The sequence below is a fragment of the Martes martes genome, assembly GCF_963455335.1.
Source record: "Martes martes genome assembly, contig: scaffold_241, whole genome shotgun sequence".
Taxonomy (NCBI): domain Eukaryota; kingdom Metazoa; phylum Chordata; class Mammalia; order Carnivora; family Mustelidae; genus Martes; species Martes martes.
Window position 1 is genome coordinate 24,665 of NW_027666593.1, and position 21,868 is coordinate 46,532.

Here is a 21,868-nt window from a genome sequence, read left to right on the forward strand (position 1 = left end):
CAAATGCAGATGGATCACTTTAGAAACAGTCCAAAATTGAATATTAAAAGGCCTTCTGTTTTGTTTTAATATAGAGTGAGGACAGGAATGGGCCACCTCTACAGGGAGATTCAGCAGATGTGGACTGAGTGATTGTAGTGTTTCAGGGTAAACATTATAAAAATAAACAAATGAGCAAACTAATGGAATGTGATAGACAGGACGCTGGCATAATTACTATAAATGCTGTGCCCATTTTTATTTGTTTTTTTCTTTTTTGTTTTTTGTTTTTTTTTGGTCAGACACCCAAAAAAGACTTTAACCTCAGGTCTATTAATTTGGCTTCTATCACCGGTCAGTTAGTGGCACTTTATGTTCTAAATCATAAACACATGATTTGCCCTTGGTATGCTCTAGCAATTTTGTTTTCCTTCCATCAAAGTTTGTTATCTCATTGCAGGAACGGAAAATGTACGGATTGGACATATCACACAGGTGGGTGCCTACAGCCTTGAGAATTGGACATGCAGGTGGGAATTTTACCATGTGGGCATTGAACTTGAGTTCTTACACAGATCAGCCTCAGCTGTGGGCCCTATAAATAAAGTTTGGGAGTGACACTGAATTCTGGACTCTGGGAAGACCCTTCACCATGAAGTTGATCCTGGTTTTTTGTGCCCTTCTGGGGCATATCTACTGTCGAGAAACATTTGAGGGGTAAGTTATGCTTTCTGGTGCCTGTTTGAACTTTTTTTTCACCTGATTCAGAGGGTCTCATTGGATAGTTGCAGAATAATGGGTGTGAGTGTTCGGCATTTTCAGATTTAGAGCGGGAACAGTGGGAATAAAGGAATGAGTGACCCAAGGAAGAGATGAATGACACCTAAAGGAAAAAACAGAGTGAAATCTGAACACATACATCTTTCTCTCTCCCCCGGTGATCACAATGAGGGATGATAGGTGTCAGTGAAAATAAAGCAGTCTGGCTGATTGTCTCAGTGCATCTCAGTAAGTGATGGTTTCTCCTCCACCACCTCCTCCTGGCCGTTCTGGGCTTTGCCCTCCCCGTCAGCCCTTGTCCTCCCCGCCTGCAGATCTAGCGCCCAGGCCATGGAACCTCACGAGCTGGGAGGACCGGGGTTGTAGATTTCAGCCCAAACTCAACTCTCGTGGCGTCATAGGATTCACCTTTGCTCTAAAGTACTTTGGTTTCAAGATTCTGTGAAAGGCTTTGGGCGGCATTTCTTAAAGAACGTTCCAGGGAATTAAGGAAGTGATCTAGTAAGTCTGGCCCAAAGAAGTTGGTGGTCAAATAAACTTGGAAATCAGAGGGTTTAACAAACTGTAGGATTTCTAGTGACTTTTACTGAAATTGTGTGTATTATAAATCTATAAGAAGGGATATAGGTTGCTATATTTACACATTTTTTTGATCATCAAACTCCTCTAACTTTTTTTTTTTTAATGTGCTGAGCGACTCAAAGAGCTACTGTTCCTTAGAGCACACACCAGGAAATGTAGCCCAAAGCAGTACTTTTCTCAGTGCCTTCCCATTACAAAAGAGGGGTGGGGGGGGTCTCCAGGGAGTCTGCACTAACCAAAAGGAATGACACTCAAATGGAAGAATTTTCAGATCACAAGGTAGGTGGCTCCTTGCAGGCAGAAGAGCCTTGAAGATCTCAGACTCTATTACTTAGGTATTTTACTAGCATTCGTTGGAAATGCATGGCACTTGGTTTCAGAAGACCTGGGTTCTGGTCCTTGTATATGGCTCTTTGTACCAATCCTTTCCCTGATGCGCAAATGCTCAAGGCAGTGACTCAGGAAGTCAGCCTACTTGGAGAAAGGACAGAGGAGAAGAAATCTCCTGCCAAGGAAGGGTTATACGAATCCAGATCTACTCCCCCACTTATTTCTAAGCATATGTGTTTGCTTGTTTTGTAACTTCTCTTTCTCGCCAAGGAGTCCTTGATATCCTTTATTCCTCATTATACATGTGTACGGGTGTGTGTGGAGAGCACAGCACGATTTTTCAGGGTCCCCGTTGTCTCTGGCATACCCCAAGCTTAGGCCACATGAATGGGGTTTGGAGATGGAACTCTAATACATTTCGGTTAACAACAACAAAACATCGTAGGTCTATCCAGATGTGAATTCGATTTCTTCTTCCAAGCACTAACTAAATGATTCCACTTAAAAAAAAAAAGGCAAAAAAACCTCATTTCTGAAAAGCAGGAACAGACAAGTTTTAAAAGGTATTGCTTTATGACCAGCAGGTGTTATTTTATAAATAATCATTAGCTAAAGGAAAGGTAACTTTAATGGCAAGCTTCCTGCTAGGAGTAGGTACACCTCTCAATTATTAGCTAGATACCATTTCCTGGGGGGGAAGTAAAGCCATTCTACCAAGTCCTCATTCTGGGGATGTGGGTCAGTATACGAGTTATTAGTTTCTCAATTGTCAAAGAGATTATTAACTGCTCCATTAACCTCATACACGCAGGGAGTAACAGGAGCAGAAGGCAACAGGAAACAGTGTCCAGCTTTTGCTTTTAAGGTCATGTCTGTGGTTAATATTCTTAGGGACCAGGTTCTCGAGATCTCACCAAGGAATGAAGAACAAGTAAAACATCTGGTGGAATTGGAGGCTGAAGAACATCTTCAGGTATCCATTCTAAAGGGAGCTTCTGTTTCCCAAAGTGACTACTCCACAGTTAGACACGACGATTGGGATCTCTGACTTTGGACTGTTATCTCATCTTTCCCGACATAGTGTGGAACACTAACTCACGAAGCTGAGATGCAGAAAGCTTGGGCTGTAGTTTCGACTCTGTGGCACTGGGGAAGTCACCTACCTTCCCTGTGTCTCTTTATCCCATTCAGTATAATAAGCATAAACATACCATTCTTCTATCTCACAGGTTTATCGTAAGAGTGAAAAGAGACCGAATGCAAAATTTACTTTGAAAAATTGTTGAATAGCTTTAATGCATTATTTCCATCCTATGATAATTTACAGTATTAATGTTTTGTTGTGAAACGAATTGGATTGCTTGAATGTCAACTGTTAAAAAAAACTGCCATAGTTTTAAATAATCTTTGCCTTCTGCCAGTTTTAATATCTAAACATGGCGGGGGGGGAGGGGGGTTGCAGGGAGAGCAAGTTATAGGACACAAAGGCCCCGGCTTGGATATTTAAAAACCCTCTTGCAATATCAGAGTGATTCTGCAGTGATTCTAGTCTTATGGGCTGGAGGTAAAATAGATAAAAATTGATTCCTGGAAACCTGTCCATTTCCCTGGAATAACCCTCTTATTGCCTCGGCCTTTTACCCCTTCCAGCTTGATTTTTGGAAATCAGCCACAACCCCAGGGGAGACAGCCCATGTCCGAGTTCCTTTTGTGAACGTCCAGGCAGTCAAAGTTTTCTTGGAGTCCCAGGGAATTACTTATTCCATCATGATTGAAGATGTTCAGGTAATTATCCCACCAACCATCCTTCCAGAGTCTCACTTGTTTACATGAACTGAAGGTCCATCATTTTTTGTCATTGGATACCCTCTGCCAGGGAAAAGGACCTGTGGTCATTGCTAGGGCCTTCCTGGAGTCTTGATTAACACTGACCCTCTCCCTTTTGCATTTGGCATAAGTAGGATGTGGTAACTAATATCTTAAGGGAGAGGGCAGAACAGAACCTCTGGCATGAAATGTAAAGTACAAACTGAAGAGTGTTCATTTAAGTGAAAGCAAAATGTTATTCATTTAGTCTTTAATTGGGGGTTAACTTGGGTGCTGGTTTCCCAGAAAGGTAGGAGAGCCATAACACGACCACGGGACCAACTGTCATCCTATATTTGCAGCATCTGGGTGGCCAGAATTCCCGTTAGTGCCTCATCCCCTTTCAAGATGTTTCCAGAATAAGCAAAAGGCATGACCCCAGAGCCTGTATGACAGGAAGAGAATGCTTGGGACTGGGGACCTGAGTGTTAGCATTTCCCTCACAACTGTAGATGCAAATGGATTGCTGTAAACTAATCACAGGTGTGACTGGTGTATCTTAGGTTCTGTTGGACAAAGAGAATGAAGAAATGTTTCTTAATCAGAGAAGACAAAGGGATGGTAACTTCAACTTTGAGGCTTACCATACTTTGGAAGAGGTAGGTGTTTCAAAATGAACGCCAGAGAAATGGGCCGTTTTCTCCTCTGATGACAAGGCTTTTACTTCGACCTGGTGATTTAACGGGAAGTATTCTCACATGATTTCCTAACTTCTTCAGTTTTCTCTAGGATTTCACAGCCAGTATCGGTGTCACTGCTTCAGGCAGGACCCTGAGGCCCACTTGCCCATCCCAAGAGCCATTCCATTATTTGGTATTGTCTAGGAGTGTCTTAAGTGGGCACACAAATAGCCTCTCCTGCTGATGAGCCTCTCCTGTCAAGGCCCCTCTGCGGATTTCTGACCCATGCTGCCCACAAAGCCATTTGAGAGCAGTGCTTCCTGGCGGCCATTGAAAATGGAATCAGGGGCTTCGCCAACACCTCTGACTTTCAGCGGAGAGTTGGGTCTCCCAACCTGACCAGTGCTCTGAGACCTAATAGCAGCAAAGTCTTGTGAGGCCTCTGCTGTCTTTCCTGAGTTGTTGGTGTGAAGACTGCTTCCTTCCTCCAGCTGGGTCACACACTGCCACCTGGCCATCTGGGCAGGGCTGTACTTGCCTCTTCCTGACATAGAGCTTTTCTTGGGTTCAGGGGGGTCCACTTCCCTAAATGATTTGGAGTGGGGGAATGGAGGGGAGGAGAGAAGAGATGGGCATTGGAGGGTAACAGGGGGAGGTGAGGGAGTAGCACAGAGCCAGAGAGGAGGAATCTGGTGGGTACTCATCCCCTAAACCAGCAATTTTAAATGCAAAGAAGTCTGAAACTAATCCCCCCCCTCCCCCCCGTGATTTATTTGGTGGCAAAAGCTAACCTGACCTAAACTCATCTGGGGGCAAACTCTGACCTAAATGGACTCGCTACTCATTTGTTTTACTGCCAGAAATATTAATATCTCTGAATATGGAGCAATGCCACATGTATAACATGCAACATAGGCTTCCTCCGACTTATTATTTTTTTTAAGATTTTATTTATTTATCTGATGTAGAGAGAGAGAGAACAAGCAGGGGGAGCAGCAGAGGGAGCGGGAGAAGCAGGCTCCCCACTTGAGCAGAGAGCCCAACGGGAGGCTCCATCCCATGGCCCCGAGATCATGACCTGAGCGGAAGGAGGACGCTTAACCCACTGAGTCACCCAGGCGCCCCTTTCCTCCACCTTTCTTAAACAAACAAACAAACAAACAAACTTAATTTGAAGTATGTATGGCTCCTCAGGGTTTCAGATAAGGGGTTGCGAACCAGTACAGAGAATGAGGGGTAAAGGGCGTGAAGAAAGCAAGGGGCTCGCCCGCTCTCCTTGCCTGGCCTCGCAAATTGGCGTCTGTGTCCCGCAGAGAACAAGCGCTGGCAACGCGGCTGGAGGGGCCCTTTCCTTGCCGGCCACTCTCCAGACACGCCCAGGCACATCCCAGCCCCAGCCAGGGCCACAGCTTGGGTGCCCCAGCCGCGCAGCATTTCAATCAGCCTCGCAAGTAGGAGCCCAAGGAGCTGGGGACAGAAGTGCCTCAGAGGCCACCTCCCCGTCGCCCCGGGCCTCAGCCAGCCCCGCTACCGGGCCTCCAAATCCACCTTTTTTTGGGGGGGGGGGCTGCCATTCGTGTCCCTCTGCTAATGAGGCGAGCAGCTCTATGGCCGGGGAAAATGCCCGTCCGCGCTGGGCTGAGAAGAGCCACAGGCAAGCCAGAGAAGTGCCATTTTGTTGGAAGCACAAAACTGGAACGAGCCGGCTCCGCTGCCACAAAATGGCTTCCCCCTCCCCAGCCCCTGCGGACGCCCAGTGACTCATCATATCTTCGCTTGGGGGTCCATCGTCCCCAATCCGGCAGCATCCGCCGCGCTGCCCTCTCCGTTCCCGGAGGGAATGAAAAGGAGGGCGAGGGAAAAAGTCACTGATGGTTGCATCACATCATCTATTTGCAAATGTCTACTTATTCGTTTTACACATTTCAGATTTCCCAAGAAATGGATAACATCGTGGCTCAGCACCCGGGTCTAGTGAGCAAAGTGAATATTGGCCATTCTTTTGAAAAGCGGCCCATGAACGTGCTCAAGGTACACAGGTGCAGCTGTGGGTTTTCCTCCCGAGGTTTCTAGAATCTCGCTGCTCGCAGGCGGGCCGTCAGTCCCGGCTCTGCCTGCAGAGCGGCTTCTCCCCCCCACCCCCTTTCCCTTTTCTCCTCCTAACCGGTCCTTGCTGGTTTTGAGTATCCACCTCCCCACTACCCCGCCCCCCCCCCTTTCTTTTTCCTTTTCTCTATCCTGCGCAAGCTGACGCAGGTCTGCAGGAGTGAATTAATGCTCTCATCTTGATAGATTCGCTCGCAGGAAACCAGAGGCGAGCGCGCCAATAGGAACAGAGGAAGGGGGAGGCAGTGCGGGCCCCAGGGCGAGGGGGGGGGATGGAGGAGGTGACGGGGGTCCCAGGGCGAAGCGGGGCGGGGGGGTGGGGTGGGTGGGCAGATGGAGGAAATGACGAGGGCCCCAGCGTGGGGGGAGGTATGGGGGCGGCGGTACGGGCCTGGCCCTGAGGTGGAGGCTTTGGCTGGCAGTGGTGTGCGCCCCAGGGGTGAGGGGGAAGTTGGACGTAGGGGTGCTGGCCTTAGGGTGAGCAGGGGATGGGGGAGGTATTCTGTAATTAATCAAGGTAGGAGTTCTGTACCTTGTTTTCGTTTTCTTTTTTCTCTCTTTTTTAAACCGAGAGATTAAGAAAAGGTTGGGGGGTGGGGAGCGCCAAATACTTGCCTGAGCTGCATTTCAAAACAGAAGCACTCCTGCAGTGTGCGGGAGGAGGACAGGGCATCTGAATTGCACCGGCAAGTGCCCAGAAAACGAAGGCATTTGTTCGCTAGTTTGAAAAAGGTTAAGGTTTTACTCCAACCTGTAACCTCTGACAGTCTTACTGCTGGTAGTTTCAAGCTTTTTAACTTTGCCCAGAAAAAGAGTGAAATTTATTTACCGGGTTTCCTAGAAAGAGTTTGTGAAAGAGGGGGAAAAAAAAAAAGAAGAGAGAGTGAGATAATGTCACAACTCCCTACTAATTTTGGAAATGTTATGGCTGAGAACCAACGGACTCTTTGGGACAGATGGATTTCTCCATAGTGTTTCTCCCAAAGCAGGCTTGAGAAAAGTGGTTTGCCTACTTCATGACACAGTGGTACATTTGCTAATACTTACTACCTTATTTAAAAAAAAATTTTTTTTTTTCCCCTACTGTTGGGCCAAGAATTCCGAGATTCTCCTCCCCCTTGGATTGTCTTGGCCTTCTCTTCTACAGGGTAATTCGTGGGTGAGAATGTTATGTGTTTTTGAAAGTTCCCTGCTTTCTACAATTGAGCTCTTTGGAGGAAAAGACACGAAACACTTATAACTAAAACTCTCAAAGCCCATGAAATGTAATTTTTAGCAAGGATTTGCATTTCTCATTTACCTTATCTCCTATGTTTAGAATGCAGCACAGAGATAGAAGTTGATGGTGCAAAAATAATCTTTTCCTCCCCATTTACTGATCCAATTGGCAAAGCCACTCTTCCAAATAAAACTGAGACACTTAGATCATAAAATTTAAACTCTGGAAAGCACCTCCAGAGCCTACCATCCTGTTTTTATGAAGGACTCGAAAGGTTATCACAAGCATTTTTATTATAAAAATAACACAATCATTGCAAAAATTGGAAAATAGAGAAACAAAAGAGGAAAAACATCCCCATATTCCTAATTCCACAACTATGGGGTGATAACTGTTAATATTTTGTTGTATGTCTCGCTATTTCTTTCTTCCTCCCCCTCTTCCTTTTTCTCACGTGTTTGTGTGCATACATATATACACATACGTGAATTAGCCTTTCAAGAGAATCAAAAAGACGTCATACTATTTTGTAATCTATTTTGTAAAATTTACAACAAATGATTTCAAGTCAGTACATTATCTGTACCTAGTTTTTACAAACATCACAGGAGAAAAAGTCTATTGCCTCTTGTTAGCCTGCATTTAAAATTATATTAAAAGCGCGGGACCAGAAAAAGCATGTGAAATAAGAGTTAATCCACAGCATCTCTGTCTATACCTCCTCCTCTCTCAATCACATCAAGTACGGAAAGAGAGACAGACAAGGCCCCAGGGAAAAAGAGTGGGGACAGGAGCCCCTAGCAGTGGAGCTGTTCACATTTCCACACTGTTTTACAGTTCAGCACTGGAGGAGACAAGCCAGCCATCTGGCTAGATGCCGGGATCCATGCTCGAGAGTGGGTTACACAAGCTACTGCACTGTGGACAGCAAATAAGGTCATTTTCCCTAAAATTCCTCCATTTATTTTGGCTTTCTGGAGTTAGGCCTCACCTAACTACGCAATGGTCTTTGTGGTCCTAACGGCTGATGCTCTCGGCAAGCCTTTCTTTGCATAGGCCTATTTGACCTTTTTTGGGATTGCCGTATTTGCCCCAGCCAGGTTGGGACTGTCCCCGCGCCTGCTGGCCACTGTGTGCTCTGTTAACAGAGAGAGCTAGAAGAGATTGAGAGGGTGGTAAGTACGGACCCCAGGAGTCAGATTTCAGCATACGAACAGACTAGAGAAAAATTGTTTTGCTGCCTCCGGCCCTGAGGGCTGAGGGACGATGTTCTATAAAGCTATACAATCGCCGAAGAGGCTCAGAGGGAAAATATAAACAGGTGCTAGGAGAGTTTACTTTGCCCTACAGATCCAACGTGAAATTAGTTAAGGGTTTCTGGGTTTTTCTGAAAATGTTCCAAATCTGATTTTGAAGTCAGGAGTGTCACAATACCTTTCTTCCACATGTGCATTGGAATTAGAGTCAGGACAGTGGGCTGGGTGTGACCTAGTCTGGTATTGCTTAAGTAATTCAAAAATGACACGCTCTAAATCAGAATGTTAATTCATGAGCAAAGGAAATCAATCCACATCAGATCATTCAAGCATGTGCAACCACGTGCACACCGACTGATACATTTTTCCCTTCAATTAAAATGCAGTTACCTTTAGGGTATTATGAAATGGATATTTAACAGTTGAATAATAATGCCTTAGGATGGCTGAGCACAGGAAATGAATAAATTTTAATCCAGCAGAAACTTCAACTCCACTGCAATTGATCGCAAGGAGAAATTTAATTCCCCAAATGGAATTTAACCAGCCCTCTGTATCTTCAGAAAAAGTCTCTACACATTTAAGTAATCTGTTGTTCGTCGTGAGTACTTCTGGAAAGCTAGCCTCTGTGATGATGAAGGAAAGCTGAAAAAATGTCTTTGGTTCACAGATCCCTATAAGCCACATCTACCATTGCAAAATGCTTCCCCGGAATGAATAGAAAGAATTCTGCTTTTTGAGAGAGAATAGATAAGTGATATCTGAGTTTTACTTAAGATAAGTGAGTTATTCTGACTGGAAATAAAAGTACAGACACTGGCATATTAAACACATGAGCACTGCAAGAGTGCAGGAGACTGGGTTGTAGTTCTGCCAAGTTCTCATTGACCAGCAGTGGTATCTAGTTCATACCTGGAAAAAAACAAAAAACAAAAAAAACAACCACATTGCCTTAACACTCCATCCCGTGTTCCCGGTGAAAGGGGAGTATGAAATTGACATCTGTGTTGTCTCTGCTCAGATTGCCTCTGATTATGGAAATGATCCGTCCATCACTTCCCTTTTGGACACGATGGATATCTTCCTGCTGCCCGTCACAAATCCCGATGGTTATGTGTTCTCTCAAACCAAAGTAAGCCTAGGACCTTTTTCTTCTTCAACAAGAATTCATGGAAGTGTGTTGGAGCTTAAAAGACAAAAGTAACCTTTCTGGTCTTGATTTACCATAAGTGGAATGCGTAATTTCTCGGTAGTGGCCCGGAATTGAGGCGTATAGTGGACTTTATAATCACCTGTTATTCTGACACACGAGGTCTTTACATATTGCCTCCGTCAGAGCCCATTTTAGCTGTTAGGCTGGGCTATTAGAGCTCAGTGTTCACCGTGAGTCACCTAGGAGATTTGTTCCAATTCTCTCTGTGTTTTTTTGTGGTGGGATTGATGGAAAAGAGGAGGCGTATGTTACCTGCTGACAATTAGATTGCAGTAGGATTTGGGTAGGCAGTACAATGCATTTAGCATTTTACTTACAATCTGTAGAAGAAATCCTCTGTAACATCACTAAAAGGAGTTACGTAGATTTTTTTTCCCTTTAAAATCTTATTACAGAACCCCATTGTGGTAACTGTGACCCCACATATATTCAAAGTGAATCAGAGCTTCAAGTTTATTTTTGGAGAGAGCTGAGTACGATAGTGTTTTTCAACGTGTGTTCAAAAAGAACTCATACAAATACTAGTACTCATCTCCTGAGATATCCTATGAATAGAGGGTTCCACAGTCAAGTTTGGGAAGTACCGCCCACCGTATCCCTTTCCTGGAGTGGCATGAAAAAAACACGAAAGCATTAAGAAACTCTTAGAAGTGCTGAAGTATATTAGCGAATTTAGCTCTGTGTTTTCCTGAAATATTCTATCACAGAACTCTTGCTCTCTCCCCACTTGTTGTTGTTGTTATTGTTTTCTTTTTAAAGATTTTATTTACTTATTTGACAGAGAGAGACAGTGAGAGAGGGAACACAAGCAGGGGGAGTGGTAGAGGGAGAAGCAGACATCCCGTTGAGCAGGGAGCCTGATGTGGGGCTTGATCCCAGGCCCCTGGGATCATGACCTGAGCCAGAGGCAGACGCTTAATGACTGAGCCACCCAGGCGTCCCTATTTTTTCGTATTGTTAACACTGAATAGAATGGGTATCCTATGGAAAATAGTTTGCCAGGTATTGATTTGAGGAGATGGGGGATTATTTACTTCTCATTTCTGTGAGACAACAAAGAAACTCCTCGAAGAACCCGCAGAACCCCTAGGACTGTTTGACACCTCTGTGGGCAAGGAAATTAGTGTCATTCCAAAGGGACCTTCCCAGGAGGGAGCAGGGGAAACAAACGGGATTTTGAAGGGACCATCTCATCAAGGCCGAATGACCGTCTTTCTTTTTTTTTTTCCGTTTTCTCTTGCGGTTGGATTTAAAAGAATCGTATGTGGCGGAAGACCAGGTCCAAGATATCAGGAAGCTCCTGTGTTGGTGTTGATCCTAACCGGAATTGGGACGCAGGTTTTGGAGGTGAGCACGGGGACCTCGCCCCCAGGGATGACCCGAAGCTGTCTGTCCAACTAGCTGTTTTGCAAGGGCTCTGCAGTGCTGTCAGCCTGCTAAGCCCATTCAGTATTGAAGCCATTTAAAAACCTATTTGAAAAACACTTAAGTAAATTCCCTTCACAGGCACGCGGCGCTGTCACACATCTCTGAGCAGCATTTAATATATTTTGTCTCACATCTTAGTTTTCCCACAAGCTGTAGCCCAGCTCGGCTTCGCTTCTGAGTCTTCAGAGCAAGACTTGGCGCCATGGCGGGAGGCCTCAGGAAGGCCTGAACCAACCACTAGAGGGGGTTAGGATCTATTCAGAGGAGAAGCATTACATCATCTCTGGATGTTTCGAGAAAGAAAACTAAAAAGAAGTACAAATAGGATTAAGAAATTGATTTTCAAAACAGATTCAAAGAGAAAATACTGGCTTGCTGCTCGGGTTTTGTTGACTTGTGGCTCTCATTTTTTGGGTTTCAGTGGCAGCCTGGTTGGGGGGCTCCTTTATGCTTTTAGGGACCAGTTAAATCTCCTGTGTTTCCCTAATCACAGAGTTGAAATTTGTTCTTTTCCTCACTAGGTCTGGTCACAGTGAGGTTAGAAACTGTCTTTTTCACTGCACTGTCACTAACACCTAATATGGTGTCTGGAACATAGAAGGCAATCACTAAATATTTGTAAGACAAATGAATTAATGAGAGTTATTGAACCAAGAAAAGACCCACTGGGGAATTGTGGCAGGATATGGATGAGTGGCAAGTTCATTCATCGCTTTTATAATAGTTTTTTTTTTTAAGCGTAGGAAAAAAAAAATCAAAGCATCAGATCCAAAATACTGAACAATGCCCAGGAATTCAATGTCAGATATTTTTTTTTCCCCTGAAATATTATGGTTCTTACTAAATAATCTTGCAACAAAGTCACAGGTTGTGTTTGTACTTTGTCTATATCATTTAGAGACTGTGGGGAGTCCCAGCCCCTCCCCATCTCCTCAAAGTTTCTCTAGCATTCAGAGCCCTGGCCAGGCCACAGTGGACCACTTTGGTGGTCACGAGTAACTCCAGTTGCGGAGAAAATCAAGGCCAAAGGTGGCCTTGTTGTCAAATGCAGTTGTGATTTCCTCACTGCAGAAAGGGTGTCAGAGGTTCCTTGCATTTGTGGCTTTGTGATTTAGAAGTACAGATGCATAGAATCTTCTGCTCTTGGACGCGAAGAATTGGAAGAAATCCCAGAAAAAGAGCTTGCTCAACTCCCACCCAATGCAGGAATTCCATCTATAATGTTAAATCTAGCTTTTCTTCCAACAACTCCCACAGAGAGGAGATGATCTAATTTGATAGCTCTTTCTGCCATATAGAGGGACCATCTTTCTAAAGAAGAGAGATGCCTCTAGAATCACTTCAGTTTGGCCTCCTGTGCCCTTAGAGAACACCTCCATCTAATGCAGGGAGAGTCTTGCTGACTTCCAGAGGAGGAACTCCGTGACGCATGGTACATACATCCATACAGCATCTCTCTGAAGCTTACTGTTCCTACTGGGCTTCTTCTGTGTCCCATCAGGACCTGGAGCCAGCAGCAACCCTTGCTCTGATTCCTATCGTGGACCCCATGCGAACTCTGAAGTTGAAGTGAAATCCATAGTGGACTTCATCAAGAATCACGGGAAGATCAAGGCCTTCATTACCCTCCACAGCTATTCCCAGCTGCTCATGTTCCCCTATGGGTATACATGTACCAAGTCAGATAACTTTGATGAACTGGTAAGTTTCCAAAATGTCATTTCCACTCAGCCTTGAAGGTCCACTGTGTGGACAAGTAAGTTTCAGTCACAGAGCTGGGTCCCATGATGGGGGTGGATTAGTGACAGGTTACAAAGACGAATAGGTCCAATCACCGAGAAGAGTGGGACACAGGCAGAGGTTTGAAAGACTGGTTATGGATTTTCCCAAATTAAGTTTCCTTGGGAAATAGAATTCACGAAATCACTGTTGTCTTGATCTAGATGAGCGGGAGCCTCAATGGGACCGTAAATTCCCAGGGCGTGCTTTCTGTTGCTTAGGAAATAACTACTTGAATTTGAATGTGAGTCTCTCAGATCTGTAGTTAGATGCTGTCAGATGCTCAAAGCGAAAGAGTACTGTCTCCCAGCCTATACCTTCCTGGTGCTTTCTGCTCTGTGACCTTCTGTCCTGCTGCACGAGCGAACACTCCCTTCCCTCACTTGCTACCTTCCATCATCTTTTCTGTCTCAGGAATGACAGGGACCTCTCAGAGGGCTCCTTACAGGCATGCACGAGCTATTCCCAGTTGAGGAGAATGTGCAGTACTCCCAGTTTGGCTTTTAGGCTTGGTTTTTGAGACCCATATGTTAGATAAATCCTGAGATGGGAACTTTTGGTCAGTTTACTTTCAAATACGTTAACGATCAGCAGCTCCTGGCAGAAATGGAATAAATTATTCCCATTCAGGTGTATCTTTCATCTCATCCATTGGATGTTAGCCCTGTAGGGCAGTGCTCGGAGTTTTGATGGTGAGTAGTACCACTCAAGGCCAAATCAAGGGAAAAAGAACCTTAAGATTGAAAAGAACCTACAAGGTGCTTTTAGTAGACCTAGATGACCTTAAATTCTCCAAGCCTGGTGCTCACATCTCTGCCACATAGTCATCCAGCCTGTGTTTGGACAGTTTCCTGCCTCCCAAGGGCTTCTGTTCTGTGTTAGGGCAGGTGTGACTGTTTGAGTTCTTCCTTACAGAGAGCCCAAACCTGCTCCTTCCTGGTTTTTACCTGCCAGCCCTGGTTATCATCTTGCTTCCTTTGAAAAGAAGCAAGTCCATTAGTCATTTGAAGACCAGTAACCTGCTTCTTCTAGGTTTTTCTGTATCCCTACAGCTCCTTCAAACATTCATAATATAGCACTGAGTTCCCTCACCATGTTGTTTGCTGTTTTCCGAACATGCTTTGGTCAGTCTCTGTTCTTCAAGGGTAGCTCCCAGAAGTGAGCATAAAACCTGTGGGTCAGCCAGCACAGAGTGGAGCATGGCCATGGCTGCCCTCCTCCAGACCGTGCACTTCTGCTTAAACAGTTGAGGGTCACATTAGTTTTTTGGCAGTAGCCTCGTGCCGTTGACTCATGTTGGGCTCATTGACAACTGAAACCCCCAGGCTCTCTGAGGATTCTGCTGAGCCAGGTTTCCCCCATCTGGTAATTGTACAGTTGTTTTCCTGGACCCAAGTTCAAGACCTTACATTTATCCCTAGCAAGGACAGTAAAGCCTCAATCAGTCAAAATTGGAACCCTCAAATAATGGAAAATATTTTGCTGAGCTCTACTTCTTGGAAAAAGAGACAATCATAGGGAGGTAAGCCAATGTAGGGATCTAGCAAAAAAAAAAAAAAAAAAAATCAACTTCCCTGGTACATCCTGGGGTCAGTATGTATTCTCTTTAGTCCCTTACTTCCACCCTATTTCCCTCCACACCCTCAACAAGGAAGGATGGTGGCAAAATCATGACCCTGGTTTATTTATTGCAAACACCTGGATAATCAGACAAACAATGAAGGTCTTCGTGTTGTATTTTTTTTTTTCGTGTTGTATTTTTGAAGCCAACAGAAGTGAACTAGTGTTGACTTCTCAGTGACAATGACTAAAATGGAAGGGCGTTGTGCTTAAGTCTACGTTAGCCTGAGGGTCTAGTTAATCAGAGGGACCCATTCTACATTCTGCACTTGGGCATTGAATCTTCAAGAGGCAAGTGTTATCCATCTACCTTTCCTTGGTTCTTTCTAGAATGAAGTGGCCAAAAAGGCCGCCCAGGCTCTGACCAGCCTGCACGGCACCAAGTACAAAGTGGGACCTATCTGCTCAGTCATCTGTAAGTATCTAATGGGTTTTCACAAATGACCCACTAAGCGGGCACCATGGGATTTTTGGGCCAGAGCCTGTCAGTGCCCCGATATGAAATGTGTAGGTCTCCGTGCAGGCGCTCAGCCCTGCCTGGTTTCCTGCCACCAGGTACTATGTGGTATCTGGAGCAAAGAACTTCCTAAATACTTGAGCTGTGTGCGTTCCTCTCTGCTTCTCCTGATCCTTCCAGCCCTTTGTCATTACATGGAAACTTTTTGCCTAAAAACAAGCTTTTGTCAAGACTTAGTCCTGAGCCATCACTTTTATTAATTGTTCCTTTCTGGGCTGAGGGGTTTCCACCCTGAATAATGCCATGGACTTATTGTGGGGGCAGAATGGGGGCGATTCTTTAAAAGGACCCAGATATTTTGGTGGACAGACTCTCTTGCAGCCATTTGTGCATGTAGAATTTGGGGAGACAAAGGGGACGATCAGTCAGGAGTACTGCCAATGTCAGGAACAAAGCTGGGGAGCCTGCTGTCAGACTTTCTGAGACTCTCCTCTCCCATGGTGGATTGGGATAGAAACAAGAAACAACTGCAGGGCCGTGGGAAATCCTAATGCACCCATGCAGATTCTAAGTCCCCCAAAGGAGTCTCCCCACTTCCTTAGGGATAAACCCAGAAACTCAAGAGCCCACGGTTGAATGCCCAGGAGTCTCCCTGTGCTCCCACGCCCATGGACCCTTTGGAAACAAATGCCTCTTACAGGCACACACTCCGTTCAGCACTCTTTTATTAAGCCTCTACTATGGGCTAATCAGTATGCCGAGTACTACAGACATAGAGAATCCACAGAAAACTCACTGTTTAATGTGGGAGATGAACAAGAAGATGAATGTCGGTATGCTGTGTGCTATAGTAGGCTATACGTGGTACAAAAGTGTTAGAAAGTTGGGAGGATTTGACAGTGGCAGAATCAGGAAAAGCTGTATACGGAAGCGGGCAGGATTTTGATGGCTGCTCACCAAACAGCGAGAGGAGGGGAAAAGAATGGGCCATTCCGACTCTTTAACAGTGCAGGCAAAGGCACAGAAGTAAGAAACTGCATGATGGACTCTGCGAACCACAAGGAGGTTTGGGGCCCCTGGAAGAAAGTAGGAACAAGGGGAGTGAGGGTTCAGGTTTTTGGGTGCCATGTTAAGGAGTTTTAGTCTTGACCCACAGGACCCCAGAAGCCACTGGAGAGTTTTCAGCAGGGAGTGAGTGTGTTGAGGCTCCTAGCAAGAGTGTGGAGGCTGGATTGCGATGGGCTGGGAGTATGAAATTCCTGCAGGAAGAGGAGGACTTGTTCAGGGGGAAGTGGTGGTCCACACTAGAGCAGTGCCGTGGAGGATCTAGGGAGACATGAAGCAGGGAAAACCAAAAGGCTTTGGTCATTCATTGGATGTGGTAGAGTTTCTCACCGAAGGTCATTGAACAGGGCCGTTAACAGAGGGAGACCTCCAGGAAGGTGAAAGGTGGTGGGTGGAGAGAGAGTGAGTTCAGCTCTGGGGAGGGTGAGGCTGAGAGGACTGTAGTGTTTTCAAGTGGGGACATCCTGTAGGCTGTGCACCACGTGGCCCTGGGCTTCTGTGGAGAGAGAGAGACTTAAGAGTAGTTGACATTAAAAAAAAAAAAAAAAAGTAGTTGACATAGAAAGGATGGTTGGAACAGGAGAGCAAGGACACCACTAGCAGTAGGAAGGGCCCTGGATGGAGGAGGGGAGCAAGCGTTCAGACAGCAGAGGGGGCTTGTGAGGGAGGGCCACCCAGCGGGGCTGGGCAGAGGGGCCAAGAAGCTTGTGTTTCAGAAGCCAGGGGAGGAGCAATTTTTGGAAAGGAAGCAGCAGTTAACGATGATGAAAGGCTATGAGAAGGTCAGCTATGACAAGGACAGAATATTTACCACTGGATTTTTATCACTGGGTTATTGGTGACTTTAAGCAGACCATTTCATAAGCATGGTGAGGGTCACGGGAGGAGCACATGGGATGGGGGAGAGCAGAGGTCTGGAGCCCACGTGGACCCCCTTTGGAGGAGCCCAGATGAGAAGGGAAGGAGAGAGAAATGGAGGGTTTCTTTTCTGAGATGAGAGACTTCTTTATTGACTGTGGGAAAAGGACCAAGAGAGAGGGAGAGGTGGAAGACACAGGAGAGACAAGAAATGAGCAAGGCAGTGCTACTGCTGGCTGGGGGAGAAAGGGGACAAGAAGGAGTCAAGTAGGGGTGCGTAGATCAGGCTCGAATAGGAGGAGTGAGTCTGCAGATGGGCTGGAGGCACCGGGAGCAGCTATAAGGGGTAGGAGCGTGGTGGGAATCCAAGGGATGGCACACTTGTTAGTCATGGTTTTCTTAATGGTAGTCTTGGAGAGCGGAGGAGCAAGAGTTCACCTAGTATATCTAGGACAATCAATGGAAATCCCAAAACTACTGATCATGATTATGGTTTTTCTTTTCTTTCATTTTCTTTTCTATTTTCTTTTTGCCATTAATGAGTCACTTAAAAGACTTTATAGAAAAAAGAAATCTAATGATCATCGCATTTTATGTTTCAATTTCTTTAGTAATTTTGTCAATGAACGCAAATATATTTATCTAGTTGTAATCAATGTGTGTGTTCCATTTTGTGTCCAGCCTTTTTCAGTTGATGTTATTTCCTGCACACATCTATGCTTTTCCACTCTAGGTACTTGTTATTCCAGTAGATTGCTATATCCTGGTTATTGGGCCTTTATATTGTTTGCTAAATGGTGCTACTACATGTTGGTGCAAACATGTTGGTATGGACTTCTTTTTCTTTTAGGTGATCCTTTTGGTGTATATTCCAAAGGCAGGATTATCAAGTCAAATGGGATGAATAGATTTGGAGCTCTTGTTACGTATTTTTTAGCCTATTCTTTGGGAGGACTGATCTGCTTACAGTTGCCCTGACCTTTTAAACCACGTTCCATGTGGGATTGTCCTCCCCTTTGGCAGAGGAACCCCCAGGGAGGAGGGTCCTCTGACTAGTGGCACTGGGGAGGAAGGCCATGATGGCCACTTGAGGTCAAGGAATGCATGGTTTCTGAGTTGGGCAGCCTCTGAGTGGAGGCTGGTACTGAGAATGTCAGCAGAATGGCATCCTGTACTCTCCATGTGGGGTCTCAACCATTTTATTACAAGGAATCTGGTTTTTCACCGTTCTTATCTAAGGCATGTCCAAGTGAGGTATACCTTGGAAGGCTGAGGTTTAGTGTGCTTTACTTGGTAAGGTTCCAGATATTTCTAATAAACAAATATCAGACATGTGTAAGGTTTACCATCTGATCTGTTGGAACCTGACCATTAATGGTCAAGCAAGTTCGGGCTCCATTTTTCCCAGAGCTGACTCTGTTATCCTTGATTCTGGCCTCATGCCAGCTTGGACAAGCACTGCCTTCTAAGAGCAGGTCCCAATTAAGTACTTTTTGCCTCCTGCCCTAGATTGGTATGTAGCTCTGGGCTGAACACCTGCTTCACTCCACCCAAGAGGTGGCTGGACTGCTGTGGTGGGTGAGACATTTCCTGGGTAGTTTCTCATCTGGAAAGGGCTCTGAGGAGCTGTGCTATGATCACTGAAGTTGTTACTTGAGTTCTTTCTTTCTCAGAGAGGTGGAGGTTGGGGATGGAGGTTGGGGTTGGAGGTTGGGGATGGAGGCCTGGTTTTGAGTTAGAGTTCTGCCACTTTGGAACCAAGTGATCTCGGGCAGGTCACTCATCCTTCCTTGATTTTTTTCATCTGTGAAATGGGTTGTTGAGAGTTTCAAAAGATAGGATGTAGAATAAAAGTGTTTGCAAACTGTAAGGCGCTGTATAAATGTTTCTTGTTAGTTTCCTGCTGGATTACTCCCCTTCAGGTACCTCTTCCTTCCACATGGTCTGACTTTTTTGATAGGATCCTAGTCATTTATTGATACTGGTGCTTATAATCACAACTGAAATTTATTGAATGCACGTCCTGCATACTTATTTATTGAATTTATTGAATGCATGTCCTACAGCTCCTTCCCTTAATTTCTCAGAACCTCAGTTTCCTTATCTGTAAAATGGGAATAATACTAGCATCCACCTTGCCACCCATGTGGGGATTAAATCAACTGATTTAGCATGTATCTAACATATTTAGTAAGTGCTCAAACAAGTGTTGGAATCATACACACAGTGTTCTCCCACTTAACTCTCCCTATGAAATAAGTACTGTAGTATTATCCCTATTTGATAGGGATAATGATGAAAGAGAGGTAAGTGCCTTAGGTGACCCAGCTAAAGATTTGCAGAATCAGGATTCAATCTGAAGCCAGCGTTCTGTCTACCATGGACCTCTTAGTGGGATAGGCTGTAGGCAGGTAGCGTAAATTAGTAAATTTGGTACCCAGGAAGATTCAGTTCAAGTCAGCAAACATTCGGGTGAAGGCAAAGACACAAATCACAGACCTTTATAGTGTTAATTTATAATATTAACCACTAATCCTACTTCTTCCTGGTACAACACCCTTGTCTCCCCCAGGTCTCCTGCTGGTCTCTCCCACTCTTCCATCTGACCTCTACCTGCCTTCCCTGGGAGGGACCTAAGTGCCCGTCCATTGCTCAGCTCTTCTGAGTCATGATTGCCATAGGTCTTTGTAGGTTAATGCCACCTTCCTTCATCATCTGTCATGTCAGTGGCCACACGTTACACAGGTGCACTTTACTTTGTTGGTGTCACCCATCGTGTATAGGTGCCGGGCATATTATTTGATAGCAGAATAAAACCTACTCCACCCTTATGCTGAAAGTTCCCTGAGGGCAGGGGTCAAATCTCTTACTCTATTGTTGTTGTTGTTGTTGTTTTAAAGATTTTATTTATTGATTTGACAGAGAGAGACACATCGAGAGAGTGAGCACAAGCAGGGGGAGTGGAAGAGGGAGAAGCAGACTCCCCACTGAGCAGGGGGCCCAATGCAGGGCATGATCCTAGGGATCCTGACCTGAGCCAAAGGCACACTTAATGACTGAGCCACCCAGGCGCCCCTCTTACTCTGTTTGTAATCCCTCCTCTCCCACGAGAGAAAAGGATGTCTGCATCTAGCACTCCTCTAAAGAAGGAAGTGGTGTAGCCTCCTTAAGGTGTAGAAGATGCCAATTAGGAGAGCAGGCAGGATTCCAAGTGGGTGGGTGAGGCCAGAGGCTCCTAAGAGTGCAAGAGGAAGGCTAAGTATAGCATCCATTTGAATAACACCTTTTGCTTTTCAAATTAATCTTGTACTTTTTCATAAGCATGACCCCCTATGAAGCTATCCCTGCTCTCAAGGTCCACGCAGAGGGGCCTGACTTATCTCTGGTAATGGTGAAACCTAACACAGAGGTTATGTGTCTGGAGATGCCGGCAGGAACAGCATAACCAGACTTTGTTCTCATTTGCCCTTCAGACCAAGCCAGTGGAGGAAGCATTGACTGGTCATATGACTATGGCATCAAATACTCATTTGCTTTTGAACTGAGAGACACCGGTCGATATGGCTTCCTCCTGCCGGCCAGTCAGATCTTGCCCACAGCCGAAGAGACCTGGCTTGGCTTGAAGACGATCATGGAGCATGTGCGAGACCATCCCTATTAGGGATCTGGGGAATAAACACCATTAAAAGCTCTTTGGTTTGAAGCATAGTTGGGTTGTGATTATTCCTTTTTTCTAATCCTGATCTTGGAGGACTATTGCTCTGATTTATGTTGCCCTAAAACATAACAAGCCACTGAACTGTACCCCTTCATCTTTAAAAACCATGAACAAAACCCATCCTGAACAAAAAGCCTCCCAACATCGTTTAAAAATTTAAAAAAAATTGTGGCAAAATATGCATATCATAAGATTGACCATTTTCACCATTTTTAAGTGTGCAATTCAGTGGCATTAAGTACATTCACAAGGTTGTGCAATGATGACCATCATCCATCTCTGGAAATTTCTCATTATCCCAAACTGAAACTCTGTACCCATTCAGCAATAACTCCCCATTCTCCCTCCCCACAACCCCCGGAAACCTCTATTCTACTTTCGGTCTCTGTGAATTTGCCTATTCCAGGTACCTTATATAGATGGAATCAGATAGTATCTTGTCCTTTTGTGACTGGCTTATTTTACTTAATAGAATGTCCTCAAGTTTCATCCATGTTGTGGCATGTGTCAGCCCCTTCACCTTTTTTTTTTTTTTTTTTTGAAAGATTTTATTTATTGGGGCACCTGGGTGGCTCAGTGGGTTAAAGCCTCTGCCTTCGGCTCAGGTCATGATCTCAGGATCTTGGTATCAAGCCCCGCATCGGGCTATCTGCTTCTCCCTTTCTCTGCCTGCCTCTCTGCCTACTTGTGATCTCTCTCTGTCAAATAAATAAATAAATGAAATCTTTTAAAAAAAAGATTTTATTTTTTTATTTGACACAGAGAGTTAGAGGGAGAGAGTACAAGCAAGGTGAGTGGCAGGGAGTGGGAGAAGCAGGTTCCCACAAAGTAGGAAGCCTGACGTGGGGCTCAGTTCCAGGAACCTGGGATCATGACCTGAGCCGAAGGCGTTTGCTTAACTGAGTGAGCCATCCAGGCACCCCGCCTCTTCACCTTAATAGAGTAACATTTTAGAACTAGCAAGTGACTTTCGAGTTCCTTTTTTTTTTTTT

The 21,868-nt window shown here is 45.1% G+C and overlaps 1 protein-coding gene across 1 annotated transcript; it reads left to right on the top strand.

Moving 5' to 3' along the window:
* Window positions 1-631: 631 nt before the first annotated feature.
* On the top strand, window positions 632-20,819 carry CPA2 (carboxypeptidase A2; the record flags this gene model as incomplete). The annotated part of the gene is made up of 11 exons (XM_080831455.1): window positions 632-696; window positions 2,563-2,644; window positions 3,322-3,456; window positions 4,041-4,136; window positions 6,087-6,188; window positions 8,320-8,418; window positions 9,760-9,870; window positions 11,208-11,298; window positions 12,881-13,080; window positions 15,109-15,193; window positions 20,632-20,819. 11 exons carry the CDS (start codon window positions 632-634, stop codon window positions 20,817-20,819), a joined length of 1,254 nt encoding a protein of 417 aa, XP_080687581.1.
* Between the last annotated feature and the right edge of the window lie 1,049 nt (window positions 20,820-21,868).